The sequence below is a fragment of the Impatiens glandulifera genome, unplaced genomic scaffold (genome assembly GCF_907164915.1).
Source record: "Impatiens glandulifera unplaced genomic scaffold, dImpGla2.1, whole genome shotgun sequence".
Classification (NCBI taxonomy): domain Eukaryota; kingdom Viridiplantae; phylum Streptophyta; class Magnoliopsida; order Ericales; family Balsaminaceae; genus Impatiens; species Impatiens glandulifera.
This window is the reverse complement of record NW_025919138.1, coordinates 103,968-117,967: the sequence shown is the minus strand read 5'-3', so window position 1 is coordinate 117,967 and position 14,000 is coordinate 103,968. Positions and strand designations below refer to the sequence as shown.

General features: G+C 32.7%; 1 protein-coding gene across 1 annotated transcript; it reads left to right on the top strand.

Annotated features, from left to right (window-relative positions):
• The first annotated feature begins 1,450 nt into the window (after window positions 1-1,450).
• On the top strand, window positions 1,451-13,348 carry LOC124917510. The gene is made up of 7 exons (XM_047457920.1): window positions 1,451-1,550; window positions 1,772-1,948; window positions 2,382-2,620; window positions 2,739-2,821; window positions 10,957-11,854; window positions 11,974-12,075; window positions 12,134-13,348. Exons 1-7 carry the CDS (start codon window positions 1,451-1,453, stop codon window positions 13,346-13,348), a joined length of 2,814 nt encoding a protein of 937 aa, XP_047313876.1.
• The last annotated feature ends 652 nt before the right edge of the window (window positions 13,349-14,000 follow it).

Genomic DNA, 14,000 nt, shown 5'->3' with positions numbered 1-14,000 from the left:
GTCGAGGACGTGGCAGAAATCCAGACATCGAGAGAGCAAATAAAGAAAAGTCTTGAGAAATCTAAAAAGTAAAGTAATAGAAAGAGGACATAGACGAGGACAATGAAGTGAAGAATACGAGAAGGGATACAAAAAGTCATGTGTTGAGTGTTAAAATGTCACAAATTGGGTCATTAAGCTCGTAACTGCTGATATCTGCTGATATGCCGAGAATGCGAAAGTAGAAGTCAATATCACGGAAGAAAAAAAATAGAGGAGTCGACAATGTTGTTGGCGCTAAATCAAAAAGTTTTTGGAGGAGAAAGTCAGAGGAGAAAGTCAATGATATCTTGACAACGGTCCGAGTAACCACATGCGTGGCGAAAAGTCGAAATTCCTTGATCAGATTATGAAAAAGGCAATCAAAAATATCACGTTTAAAGATGCTTTGAAAATCCATATTGAAGGCAAATGTATCATTTTGATTCAGTTGAAGGATGTACACATAAATTTATTTTCGATGAGTATTATGTCCTTAAATTAAAAAGTAATATTTTGAGTTTGGCACAACTCGTGGAAAGAGGCTACCAAATTTTAATGAAGGATCGTAATCTTTGGCTACGAGACGGAAATGCTAACCTAATTTTGAATGTGACAATATCGAAGAATATGATGTTTTCGCTTCCTATTCAAACCGAAGGGCCAAATTATTTGCAAGTGTTTGTGACGGATCCAGTGTGGTGTTGGCATATGAGGATGGGAAATCTAAATTTCGGTGGTTTACAATTGATGTTTGAAAATAAAATAGTGAAGGGGATGCCTTTGTTCAATCATCCAGATCAACTTTGTGAGGCGTGTTTTTTAGACAAACATGCTAGAGATAATTAATTCATACTGATGTGTGTGGACCGATCAAACTATTGTCTTATGGTAAAAGTAATTATTTATTACTTTTCATCGATGATTTTAGTCAGAAAACTTGGGTTAATTTTTTGAAAGAAAAATCTAAGAGTTTTGATACTTTTAAATTTTCAAAACTTTGGTGGAGAAAGAGTTTGACAATATGATTCGGGCGTTGAGAATCGATAGAGGTGGAGAACTTATTTCTGATGCCTTTAACCGTTCTATTGAATAAAATGGTATTATGCGTTTCCTCACAACTCAAGATCCCCACAACAAAATAGAGTGGCTGAAAGGAAGAACCGGTTTATCCTCAATATGGCTCGGAGCATAATAAAATATAAGAAGATGCCAAAAGAATTTTAGGCAGAATCAGTGGCTTGTGTAGTGTATCTTCTTAATCTTTGTCCGACCAAAAGCATGAAAGATCTAACATCAATTGAAGTTTGGAGCGGAAAGAAGCCATATGTATCTCACATAAAAAAAATTGGGAGTATTGCCTATAAGCATGTGTCGGAGTAAGAGAGAACCAAACTTCATGATAGAAACGAGAAGTTTGTGTTCATCGAATATGACAAAATCAAAAGGGTACGAGCTCTATAATCCTGTCAACGAAAAGATGGCTGTGAGTCGTGATGTGAAGTTCGATGAATATTTCTTGGAATTGGGAAGTTAATGAAGATTCCATTAACGAATTATTCTCATTCTTCGATGAGGACAATCAAGGAGAAGAACATGGAAGCCCGCGGTTTTTACGACGACACCAAACACATCTTCTAGTGCATTTTTATCAAGTGGAAGTCCTAATGAAGGATCATGAAAGATGAGAACTATCCAAGAACTATACGAGAATATAGAGGTAATGAATGATTTTCTATGTTCTATCTTTTAGCCGAAACAACTCCTTTGAGTTTTGAAGAGACTAGTAAAGAGAAGAAATGGAGACAAGCCATGGAAGAGGAGATTCGAGTCATTGAAAGAAATGATACATGGGAACTCATTTCACTTCCAGCGAGTCAGAAGTCTATTGGTATCAAATGGATATTCAAAGAGAAAAAGAATTCCAAAGGTGTTGTGGAAAATATAAAGTGAGATTAGTCATCAAAGGGTACGCACAACGACACGAAGTGGACTATGATGAAGTATTTGCTCCAATTGCTCATCTAGAAACAATCAGATTTTTTGTTTCACTAGCAGCACAAAGAAATTGGAAAATATTCCAATTGGACGTGAAGTCAGCATTTCTTAGAGGTTTCCTTGAGGAAGATGTTTTTGTGAAGCAACCAGAAGGCTTTGTGATGAAAGGACAAGAAATAAAAAATATTAAAGTTAAAGAGGGCTTTGTACGATCTCAAACAAGCGCCTCGAGCATGGTATAGTCGGATTGATGCTTATTTTTTTTAGAAAAGATTTGAAAGATATCCACATGAGTATGCACTTTATATAAAAATGGGGAGATTGTTTGTTTGTTTGCCTCTACGTGGATGATCTTATTTTTACAGGAAATAATCTGAGTCTTTTTGAAGATTTCAAGAATAATATGGCCCGAGAATTTGAGATGACATATATTGGCTTAATGTTATTTTATCTCGGATTAGAAGTGCATCAATCGGATGATAGAATTGGGCAACAAACATATGTGAAGGAAGTTCTGGATAGATTCAATATGTCAAATAAAAAATTGGTGGCTACCCCTATGGAGGTTGGAGCTAAATTGAGCAAAAACAAAAATGGAGAAAAGGTGGATCCAACACTTTTACAAAAGTCTCGTTGAATGTCTAAGATATTTGACATGTACTCGGACGGATATTCTTTTTAGTCTCGTTGGATGTCTAAGGTATTTGACATGTACTCGACAGGTATTTGACATGTACTCGATTCATGGATGTGCCCACGACGGAGCACGAGAAGGCGACAAAGTTGATTTTGATATATTCGAAAGGTACTATTGATTTTGGACTGATTTATTCATCGTCTAAGGAATTTCAACTTGTTGGATATTCCAATAGTGATTTTTTCGGAGATATAGATGATCGAAAGAGCACAACTAGATTTTTGTTTTTTATGGGGTCTAATACAATCTCATGGAGTTCGAGGAAACAAGCGATAGTCTCACTATCATCTTGTGAAGCTGAATATGTCGCGATAACAACATGCGCTTGTCATGCAATCTAGCTAAGAAGAATGTTGAAGAAGATAGGTTTGTTAGAGAATGAAGCGACCACAATTTTTTTCGACAATAAGTCTGCTCAAGGTCTAGCAAGGAATCTTATTTTTCATGATCGAAGTAAACACATCGATACACGATATCATTTCATCTGAGAGAGTATTACGAAAAAAGAGATCAGACTTGAATATGTGAAATATGTTGATCAAATTGCAGATATTTTTACGAAGTCTTTTGGAGTGAAAGTTTTCAATAGAATGAAGAGTATGCTTGGAATCACGAAGAATAATTGATTTTATAGGGGAGTGTTGAAAATAAAATTAATTAATTGAAAATTATACGTTATTATCTTTTGTTTAATATATGTTTTAATTAGAATTAAAGGTTTAGTTAATATTGAACGTTATTATCTTTAGTTTAATAGGGTCTTAATTATCATTAATTATAAACGTTTAAGAGTTTTTTTTGTCCTAGTATAAATAGAAACAAGAGTAGCTGTATTTATAGAAATAATATGAATTGAAATAAAATTTCTTCCCCTTTCTTTTTAATCTTATCTTGAGTTTGTGAGTGAATACATTGATTGTCCACTAACGTTTCCAACAATTTCTAGTAAAAAAATCATATAGTATAATGCATTTATGTTTTGGAAATTATGCTAATAATTCATTAATTATGTTATCGAAATTTATTTACAATATTTATATTTGTTCATATATATGAAAGTAGATATTGGTTGTTATTGATATATGTATATATATATATATATATATATTAACAAATTTGTCAATTGATCAAACCGATCAAATCGGTTTTCTAACCGTTCAAACTTATTTAGTAAACCGACGTCAACGGTTTAGATGTGCATTTCGGTCAATAAACCACCTTTCCTAGCTCCCACGTTGCACTCAAAATCAGAAAAATAAAAATTAATAAGATTAACAATGTTAGGTCTATAAGGCACTATATATGTTAACAAATCATTTAATCAACTAAACTAGCTACTTTTGTTTATAAAAATACAAACTTATTATATTTATTTAATAAAACATAAAATATAACTACTGAATTAAAAAATAAAAATAAATTTATTTGTTTCGTTTATGTCACCCAATCCTTAAGGCCGCTACTGAAAATAACACATAAAGTGAATCTAACTACCTCGCGTTACAATGTATGGTTTTTGTCACTACGACTAAATTAATACTAATATTTTGATATGTTTCTTAATTATGTTGGGTCATTAAAACTTTTATGTACATGCGAGTGATTTCATGCACATCGATTCAAATATCGAGCTAAATTTGTTGTTTGTTTCCTAATTATTTGATAAGATTTTTATAATTTTTTACTAGATTTGATATACTATAGCTCTAAACATACTCATGAGTGTGTTATCTACAAATATGTTATTTTTCGTTTTTCTAGTTATCCATTCTTGGCTCATATGTCATTCTTAGATGAAGTTAATCATACTCATAGTTGAGTTGTGAAGAGCTTCCTCCTCATCTCTATTGTGCATATGAAACAATGTGCATCTCATATAGCCATGGATTTATTAATTTTGTCTTGCATTAGTCTATTATGATACCGAAGTCAAATGATAAAGTAATATCTTGGTGCAATTTAAGAGACTACACACCATTGTGTTTAATAGAAAAAAATGTGCGTTAGAGTACACCACAAGCTTTGTCAGAGCATAACTTCTACCTCTTAAAATTTTCAATTTTCTTCTTAAGCTAAGAAGTCCTATAAGTGATAAGACAAGTAGGTAAGGAAACATATATAATTGTTATGACTCCAATTTTTAAGAGTCCCAAAATTAACAAAATTTTCAAAATATAATCTAATTAATATATATATATATATATATATTATAAATCAATTGATATTTTTTCTCTTAACTATATTAATATTATTTTTATATATTATGAATTTGTGGGCCACAAGTTTTTTATTTTTGGAATGAGGCACATAAATGGCTGACCCTTTGTAAAACTTTTGACAGTGTCTATCATGGATATCTTTTAAGCGTGAATGCTTACCGTCTTTTCTAATTCTTATGTTTTGGAACTCTATTTTGAGGCATATGGAGTGAGTTTGTGTCAAAATAGGGTATCTCGTTCATCTCCCAACGACTATCTATTTTGTCATATTCTCTCATATTCATCATATTTTTCAACTATCGTTAAATTTCGTCCGAGACAGGACATACCATACTTCTATTATAATATTTTCTTAGCGTATTTAAATGATAATTGTTTATTAAAAGAAATAAAAAAACATGATTCCAAACCTTATACCATATTAATTAAACCCACACTAAAACTAGTTCAATAGTTTAAATGTGACATGGACATAAAATTATTCAATTAAATATATTTTTGATAGTGTTCAATATTTTAGGTAGGTATTGTATTTTGTTCAAATATTGTATCAACTATAACGTGTTCTTCTTGAAACGGCCTCATTGAGGGTTGTTTAGTGAAAAAGAGATGTGAGATGAAACTCAAAACTTAGGCTAGTTTTGAATATTTAAAGAGTTGTTATTAAGTTTTTCATGAGAAAATTAGAAAGAATACTAATAGCATAAAAACGCAAATAAAGAGATTCTGATTAGGTTTAGTGTTTGTTTATACTCAAAAAAGGGTATTGACGTTATGTCCCTCATGATCGTTGAAAAAACCATCTCTATTTTAAATTATTGATCATTTTTTAAAATATGATATTTATATTTTATTTTATAAATTATCTCAAGACTTGTGATACATCTAAAGAAAATATATTCTAATCATATTATGTGTATAGTTATACCACCATCTATTTCTAAAATGTAACCATAAGAATAAAAGTGAATATCAGAAACAAATCTTGAAAAGTATTTGAGATTGAGTCTCAAAGTAAATTTTCAAATGAATATGCATCTCAATATTTTTTTATTTATTTTTTTAGGGGTTTGCAAATTTACGAGAGAAGTGAGAAAATAAAGTATTTTTTCTAACAAACTTTGGAAAAATATTGTTAGAGAAAATAAAATATTTGTATTAACAGATTTCGCAAAAATTCATTTTTTTTAACTCTTACGAGAACTCTTGGCATTAACATTTGCGGTGGAAAAGTGGCGACCTTACCTGCCATATTCACCATTTATAGTTAAGACATATCATGAATATTTAAAACACCTTTTGGAGAAGAGAGTTCAAACGTCAACCCAGAAAAAATGACTTAACAAATTAGTGGGATACGACTTCAAAGTTCAGTACAAGAAAGAAAAATAGAATGTCGTTGTTAATGCCCTATCACGGAGAGAACCGACAGTGCAGTGTGCATGTCTCTCAGTCTATCACTCACCAATACTGAAACGTTTTAATGATGTTTGGGCCACTGACCCAATATGGTAAAACTTATAAATAAATTAAAAGAAAATGAGGATGTACATCTAGGGTATACCTTCATCAATGGCAGTCTAAGGAAAGTAGGGAGCTGGTTGTAGGGTTTAATCTAGAACTCCAATCGATCCTCATTACATCAATGCACTCTACTCCTTTCGGTGGTCATTCGGGATCCCTAGTTACAAAAAAAATTACAATTAGCATATTTTTAGCCTGTGCTAAGTCGTGATGTGTGGAAATTCATCATAACCTACGACATATGTCAAAAGAACAAATGTGAGATCTTCGCGCCAAAAGGCCTTCTCCAACCTCTACTCATACCGAATAATTTCTGGAAATCAATCTCTATGGATTTTATTGAATATCTACCAGTCTCGGGTGAAAAAATGATGATACTAATCGTGGTGGATAGATTATCCAAGATGAGGCATTTTATTTCCCTTAGTCACCCATTCACATCACACAAAGTAGTTGAAGTCTTCATCAATAATATTTTAAAACTTAATGGTATGCCACTATCTATAATTAGTGACATGAATAAGATATTCTTAAGTTCCTTTCGACGTAAGTTTCTTAAACTACAAGGGGTGAACCAAGCTTTCTCCATAGCTTATCACCCTCAGATAGTCGACCGATGGTCAAACTAAAGTAGCAAATTAGTGCACTGGTACATATCTGAGATGTATGACTGGCCAACAACCTCATCAATGACATCGTTGGTTGTCTTTTTTGCATAATGGTGCTACAATATGAACCATCACTCTGTTACACATCTCACTCCATTTGAAGCGATTTATGGTTATGCTCCTCCGGTGCACACTCCTTATTTGGTAAGGGATTCGAGAGTGAAAGAAGTTAATAAAACTTTCTCAGCTCAGGAGGCAACCCTATAGTTGCTAAAATTTCACTCTCTTGGAGCTCAAAATCGAATGAAACAATAGCATGATAAATATCGAACTGAAGGCTCATTTAAAATTGAGGATTGAGTCTTAGTAAAGTTGTAACTTTACCGTCAGTTATCAATTCAGGGAAATCACCACAAGTTGCAAGCCAAGTTCTTTGGGCCATACCGAGTACTAACAAAAATGGAGGAAGTCGCTTATCGTCTAGAGTTATTATCTGATGCTCGAATCCACAATGTCTTCCATATTTTGCAACTCAAGCAGTATAGGGTACGCCTACTTCAATTGAGGAAATTTCAAATGTGAAATTTTGTGACCTGATTCCTGAAACGATTTTGGAAGAACGAAATACTCGATCAGGAAAAAACCTAACTAAACAGATACTAGTTAAATGGGCGAATCAAGGTAACGATGAGAATACCTGGGAAGATGAAGAGGCTCTGTGTTTACGATATCCCGACATGCTGATCGAATTGGAGGCAGAAGAGAAGACGCTCGGATCAATTTCGCCGAGGTCGTCAAAATTCTAGAGGAGTGACTCTTGATACAAACAAAAATGATAAATCTGAAGACTGATCCCGTGGAAGAGAAGAAGCCACCTGGAAATTAAAGTGTTGTTAAGATTATGATCGTTGTTGTGCAAAATATTAAATAAGTTCTTTATGTTTGTTATATTTTTCAGCCAATTTGTTAGGCTTTGTCATCACCTTATTCTCTAATAGAATTTTGTTCGAATATTCAGACCTTTTCGATAAAAGAATCTGAATATTCTAAATTGTTTACTTAAGAATTTGGAATTGAAGAATAGTAGCTCAATAACTTTATTCTGATCTCCTTCTTGTATTTATCTCTTCTCTCATCTTCTTCCTTGATTCACTTTTGAAAATCCTAAATCATCTCTTCATTGTATTCATCAAGTTGAAAGACAAAAATTAAATTGATTTTTTTTAGACAAGATAGTTTTACCTGCAATAACCCAAATATCAACTCATATGAAAAAATCAATTCCAAGCAAAAAAATCATAATCAAGAAAGGTTTGTTTGAAATCAAGAATCATAAGAAAATTATATAATCTTGAAGAATGAATTAAGGTGTTACATGACTTCAAACTATTCCATTATCATTTCATAACATAATGATTATTTAAAATGAGATTATAACTTCAATTTTAACTCAAACAAGATTATTCAATTTTATCCAATTTTAAAGATTTTTCAATTTGAGGTTTTTTATTTTAAGTTTTACAATCTATGTCAACAATCAAGATTTAAGAATAAACAAATGAAGTATATAGAATAAATTTACAATGTCTATTCAATGAATCATCAGCTCTATTATAAGAAATTCAAGTTTACATTATAAATTGAAAATTTGAAATGATATGGACTAACCTTAGTAGGCTAGACCTCTACCAAACAACTCTGCCCAATGGCCAATTCAAACTTAAAAGCCAGAATCCTGAAACTAATCAACCCAAACTTGAAGCTCCAACAATATTCACACTTTTTTCCTATTTAGGAGAATCTTGAACTTTATTTTAATTATGATAAAATCCCGTCAAAAACGATTTTAAAACAAACATAGAATTTTCTTTTTTCTTTCTATTGGACTTTTGTAAATGATCCGAAAACTTAAATTCATGACACCATCTGAGTTTTGGGTTGCCCAAGTAAAAAAATGTGAAAAAAAATTATCGGTCCAAATTCTAGTTAAAAAATTAGTTTTTGATGAGATTTGTACCCATGACAAAATAAAACATTCAAAATTTTCATCATAAATCACTAAGTTAAATATTTTTATCTTAAAAAAAACTAGTAAATTTAACTAAATATCATTTTTATTATTAAATGGGCTACTATTGGTGATTTTCTTTATCCCGTGGGCTTGCTAGACTTATAAGGCCGACGATAACCTAAAGACATGAGTTATTGTGTTCTACTAAAGACTCGTGTATCCTTTGTCTTTTTGTTTCTTTCAATTAAACTCTCAATTATTTTTGTCTTCTATTTTCTTCACGAACTTTGTCGAGATCAATTTATTTTTATTGAGCTCAAATCATCTACAAAATAAACGCAAGAAATTAACATGAGAATTTTAATTTGCTAGGTTCCTTTATTTATTTATTTTGAATTATTTAGATTTTATTTAAAATTATGAAGTTATTAATTTGGTGTCCAATTAATAGGCTCTTATAGGAGTACTTTTTTAAAACAATTTGTTTACTCAATTTTTTTACAAAATTTATAAATTAAAGTGTAAGAAATTACTATACATATACTTATTTTTTGAAAGGACTAGGTAGAAGACATATTAGGACATAAATTGTCCTAATTTAAAAAATCAAAACAAATGATATAAGAGATATAAATTACAACTTCAATTCGTGCCCATGAAAATCAAATTGAACAAGGCAATTCTTTATGTTTACTGAATGAGTAATATAATGAAATTTATATTCTCAGTCATGTATCCACCAGAACATACAAGAATACAAATATGATCATTTGTATTTATAAATTATCAATGTCATTGATATGTATATTTATATTTTATACATTAAAATTAGGACATGAAGGATAATAATTAATATTTAATGTGTCTCACAACCCAACAAAATATAATTTTTTTTGTTACTTGACTAACTAACTATCTATAAGAGCAACCACAATGAGTATGCTAATCAAATCAAATTCATAAAGTATCAATAAATGCAAAAATAACCAACTTGAAAGTGGTAGTCATACATTTAATTAAATAGGAATCATAAGATTATTCTATTGCCCAATCTATCCATTACCATTCATTCTCAAATGTATTTGGTACCTAGCAAATTTGTGGCACCATCATAATTTAGTACAAATTGACCCCAAATGGTTCATAATTATCAAAAATCAAATGCTCCAATTAAGTTTGTTTGAAAAATATTTATAAATTTGATAATGTTTTAAAATAGTCGAATTGTTAAATTGAAGCTCCTTATTAAAGATAAATTGAGATTTCAAACATTTTTTTCCAAATCTCATGATTTCGGACTCCTTATCGTTAAAGTTATATAAAATGATGTTTTTTTTGTCTTAAAAATTCCAAACACCGTTGAACTCTCCATTTACTGAAATCCGACAATTATAAATATTTTTTATATATTTAATAACATTTGTCATTCAAATTCAACCTTATTGGTTAAGTGTTATAAGATGGACTTAATTTGATAATAGGAATGTATTTCAAATAGATTAACAATTAAATTTCAATTAAAAAAAATGATGGGTCAAAAATCTTAAATATTAGGTTAAAATTGATACTTTTTATAAGTTTAAAGGATCTATGTGCCTTAAACTAAAGTTAAAGGGATCTATATGTTCCTTAAAACAAAGTTGAAGGGTTCATATCTATATTTCGAAATTGTTTCAAGAGAAGGTGACCAAAACCCTAATTCTTAACCGTCAATATCTACCGTTTGAGAAATCTGCCGAAAATATATAGAGAGAGAAAGTAGGGTTTAAGGAAACTTACGTCTTCAGACAAAACCCTAATCTGATTTTCTTTTAATAAGCTTAGTCGCGCCTCCTTATTTTCAAATTTATGGGTTCTTGTTCAGAAATCTTGATTTTGCAGCTCGGAAATGGTGGATTTTTCCAACAATCTCACCGATGAAGATGATGACCTGCTGAATCACTCTCCAGAATCAGACAACATCGATAGCCATCCTCTTCCCCTCGACCTCTTTTTTTCTGAAGAACTTGACGAATTAACTGTATCTTTTGTTGATTCATTTTTTGACTTTGAGACTATGGATAATTTGATCGAAGGGATTCCGATTTCAGTAACGTCTGATATTAACGCGGATGCTGTACAAGAAACGAAAGCCGAAGATGGATTCGTAGCATTGGGAAATTCAGGCTCAGGCTCAGGCTCAGGTTCGTCTATTGTGGATGATATTGAGATGGTAAGTCTGCAAGTGGCGTCAACTGACTTGATTGTTGAGAATGATAACGTTAGTAAGCCGGGTGAACCGATTGTTGACAATCAAAACGCAGATGGGTTCGTAGCATTGGGAAATTCAGGCTCAGGTTCGTCTATTGTTGATGATATGGAGAAGATAAGTCTGCAAGTGGTGTCAACTGACCTGGATGTTGAGAATGCTAATGTTAATGAACAGATTGTTGACAATCATAACGGAGATGATGCAGTCAAGAATGGTGAAATTTCGCTTTCTAAGAAGGAAGATAAGAAGGAAGAAGTTAGCGAGAGTAGCTCGGATTCAGAGAGCTCTGATTCATCATCATCTTCTTCTTCCTCGTCTTCAAGCAGTGAAGATGACGATGATGATTCCAGTAGCGAAGAAGATGATGATACAGATGAAGATGTAGAGAAGAAGAGAGTAAAAGATCCCAACATGGAAGAAGGCGAGATAAGCGATTCAGATATTGAGAATATGATTGCTTGCAGCGATGAAGATGATGAAAATGGCTTTGTCGCCAAAGAGCCTATTAGATCCGCCAACGAGCTTGTGGTAATCCTCCTTCCATTTTAATGATTCTTTTCTAGGTCTTTAAACTGTTTGATTGCTGCAATGATGCATAAAACCTATTTATACATTTGAATTAGCTGCAATGAAATCGATTTTCACAGATTCTCCCTCATGTTCCTGAAATAACCGCACGTTTGGAATCAAACCACATAACTGAGCCCGTTGGAAAAATCCAATCTGTAAGTTCCCTTGATTATAGAACAGTTTCTGATAATTTTACACATTTAGAAATATACGTTTCAATTTCTGTTGCTTACACAGATTATCGGGAACCAAGTAATTGTGGAGGGAGTTGAAAAACACAATCCTCTAAACGAGGGTTCTATCATGTGGCTAACTGAAAGTAGATCCCCATTGGGACTCGTTGACGAAATCTTTGGACCTGTCAAGAATCCTTTCTACATAATCCGTTTCAATTCAGAGAATGAAATTCCGAAAGGAATCAAAGAAGGTACAGCAGTGTCGTTCGTTTCCGAGTTTGCCGGTCACGTTCTAAACGACCCAAGTGTCCACAAGAAAGGGTACGACGCTTCCGGTTTGAACGACGAAGAAACCGACGAGACAGAGTTTTCCGACGACGAGAAGGAATCTAAGCACAAGAGATTGCTAAAAGGGAAGAATAAGAGTAGTAGTAACGATATTCATACGTTTGGAAATTCGAAATTCAACAAAAGGAACAAAAACCGAGGAACAACAACAAGTACATGGAAGAACAACAATAAAGAGGTTCAAAATGTGCAAAGCCAACAAAGTGTTCCAACAGGAGGTGGTTCGAATCAGAACATGGGTCATCCTCCTATGATGTTTAATTTAGGTCAACCTCCCTCCGGACAAGTAGTTCCACCTTCAAATGGAGTTTGGATGAATGGAAATCCTAACCAACAGCAACAGCAACAACCTCAATTTCATTCCGGGAACCAACAACCTCAATTTCATCCTGGGAACCAACAACCTCAATTTCATCCTGGGAACCAACAACCTCAATTTCATCCCGGGATGAGTAATCCAAATGGGTTTCCTTCGAACGGAATGCCATGGCCAGCTTCTGTTAATCCCCCCACTCCTTTCCCGATGGGCATGCCAATGCAGTTCGGGCAGGGTGTACCCGGCGGTCAATCGGGTTGGCCTGCAAACATGGGTCAAAATGTTATGGGTCAGCCGTTCCCTTTTGGGATGGGTATGCATCAAAATCCGACACCTACTGTTAACCAACAACCGGGCATGATGGGGCAGGGATTCGGGATGATGAATGGGCAGGGACAGCCGAGTATGAATGTCGGTTTTCAAGGGTTCAATGGAAATTGTCAAGGATTCAACATGGGTGGTGGTGGTGGTAACAACAGTAGTGGCGGTGGTGGTAACAGTGGTGGTGATGGTGGTTGGAGAGGAGGCGGTAGAGGTGGTGGTAGTAGAGGTGGCGGTAGAGGTGGTGGAGGGCGGTTCAGAGGCGGCAGAGGGCGGCAGCAGCGTCATTGACCGAGTGAAAACATTAGTAAGTTGTTCTATTATACTTTTTTTTTTTGGATGGCAACAGACCAACTTGAATTTTGTTCTTTTTTTCTAAGGTTTGATTTCTTATTATGCATAGGCATTTTAAACTCTTAATACATTGAAAGACTAATCTTAGAAGAAAAATCTCAACTTTTTTCTATTTTTTCTTACAACTGTTCATATATTCAAATCATTATTTTTAATCATAAATGACTATGATGATGGATAAGAGAGAAAACAAATATCAGAAATAGATTCCATACATTCATTGATTACATTTGTTTTTAAATTCATTAGTCATTATTAAGAAATAAGCTTAAATCTTTTTATAAAATTTATAAAATAAATAAATATATTATTAATATTTTATATTTAGTTGTTTTTATTAGTGGTAGAGAGGTGGGTTTGGAGTTATTGGAAATGGTTGTAACTTTATTTTTAAGCAATATTAAGTTATTTATTTAAATCGTAACAGGAACAAGCTGTACTTGGTATCCTGTTTTATATATAATAAAGTATAATTGTGGCCCTTATTATATCCAAGTTATGTCGGTGCATGATTTCAATGTATCAGAATAATTCAAGTTAAATTGGGTCTATAGAGAAAATTCTTAATTTTATTTAAAATGTTTTTTTT

Coding starts and splice junctions, on each gene's coding strand:
- LOC124917510 (XM_047457920.1), top strand. CDS start 1,451: ATGACAAAATCAAAAGGGTACGAGCTCTATAATCCTGTCAACGAAAAG. Junction 2,621..2,738: donor AAAACAAAAATGGAGAAAAG/GTGGATCCAACA, acceptor TGTACTCGACAG/GTATTTGACATGTACTCGAT. Junction 11,855..11,973: donor GATCCGCCAACGAGCTTGTG/GTAATCCTCCTT, acceptor CGATTTTCACAG/ATTCTCCCTCATGTTCCTGA.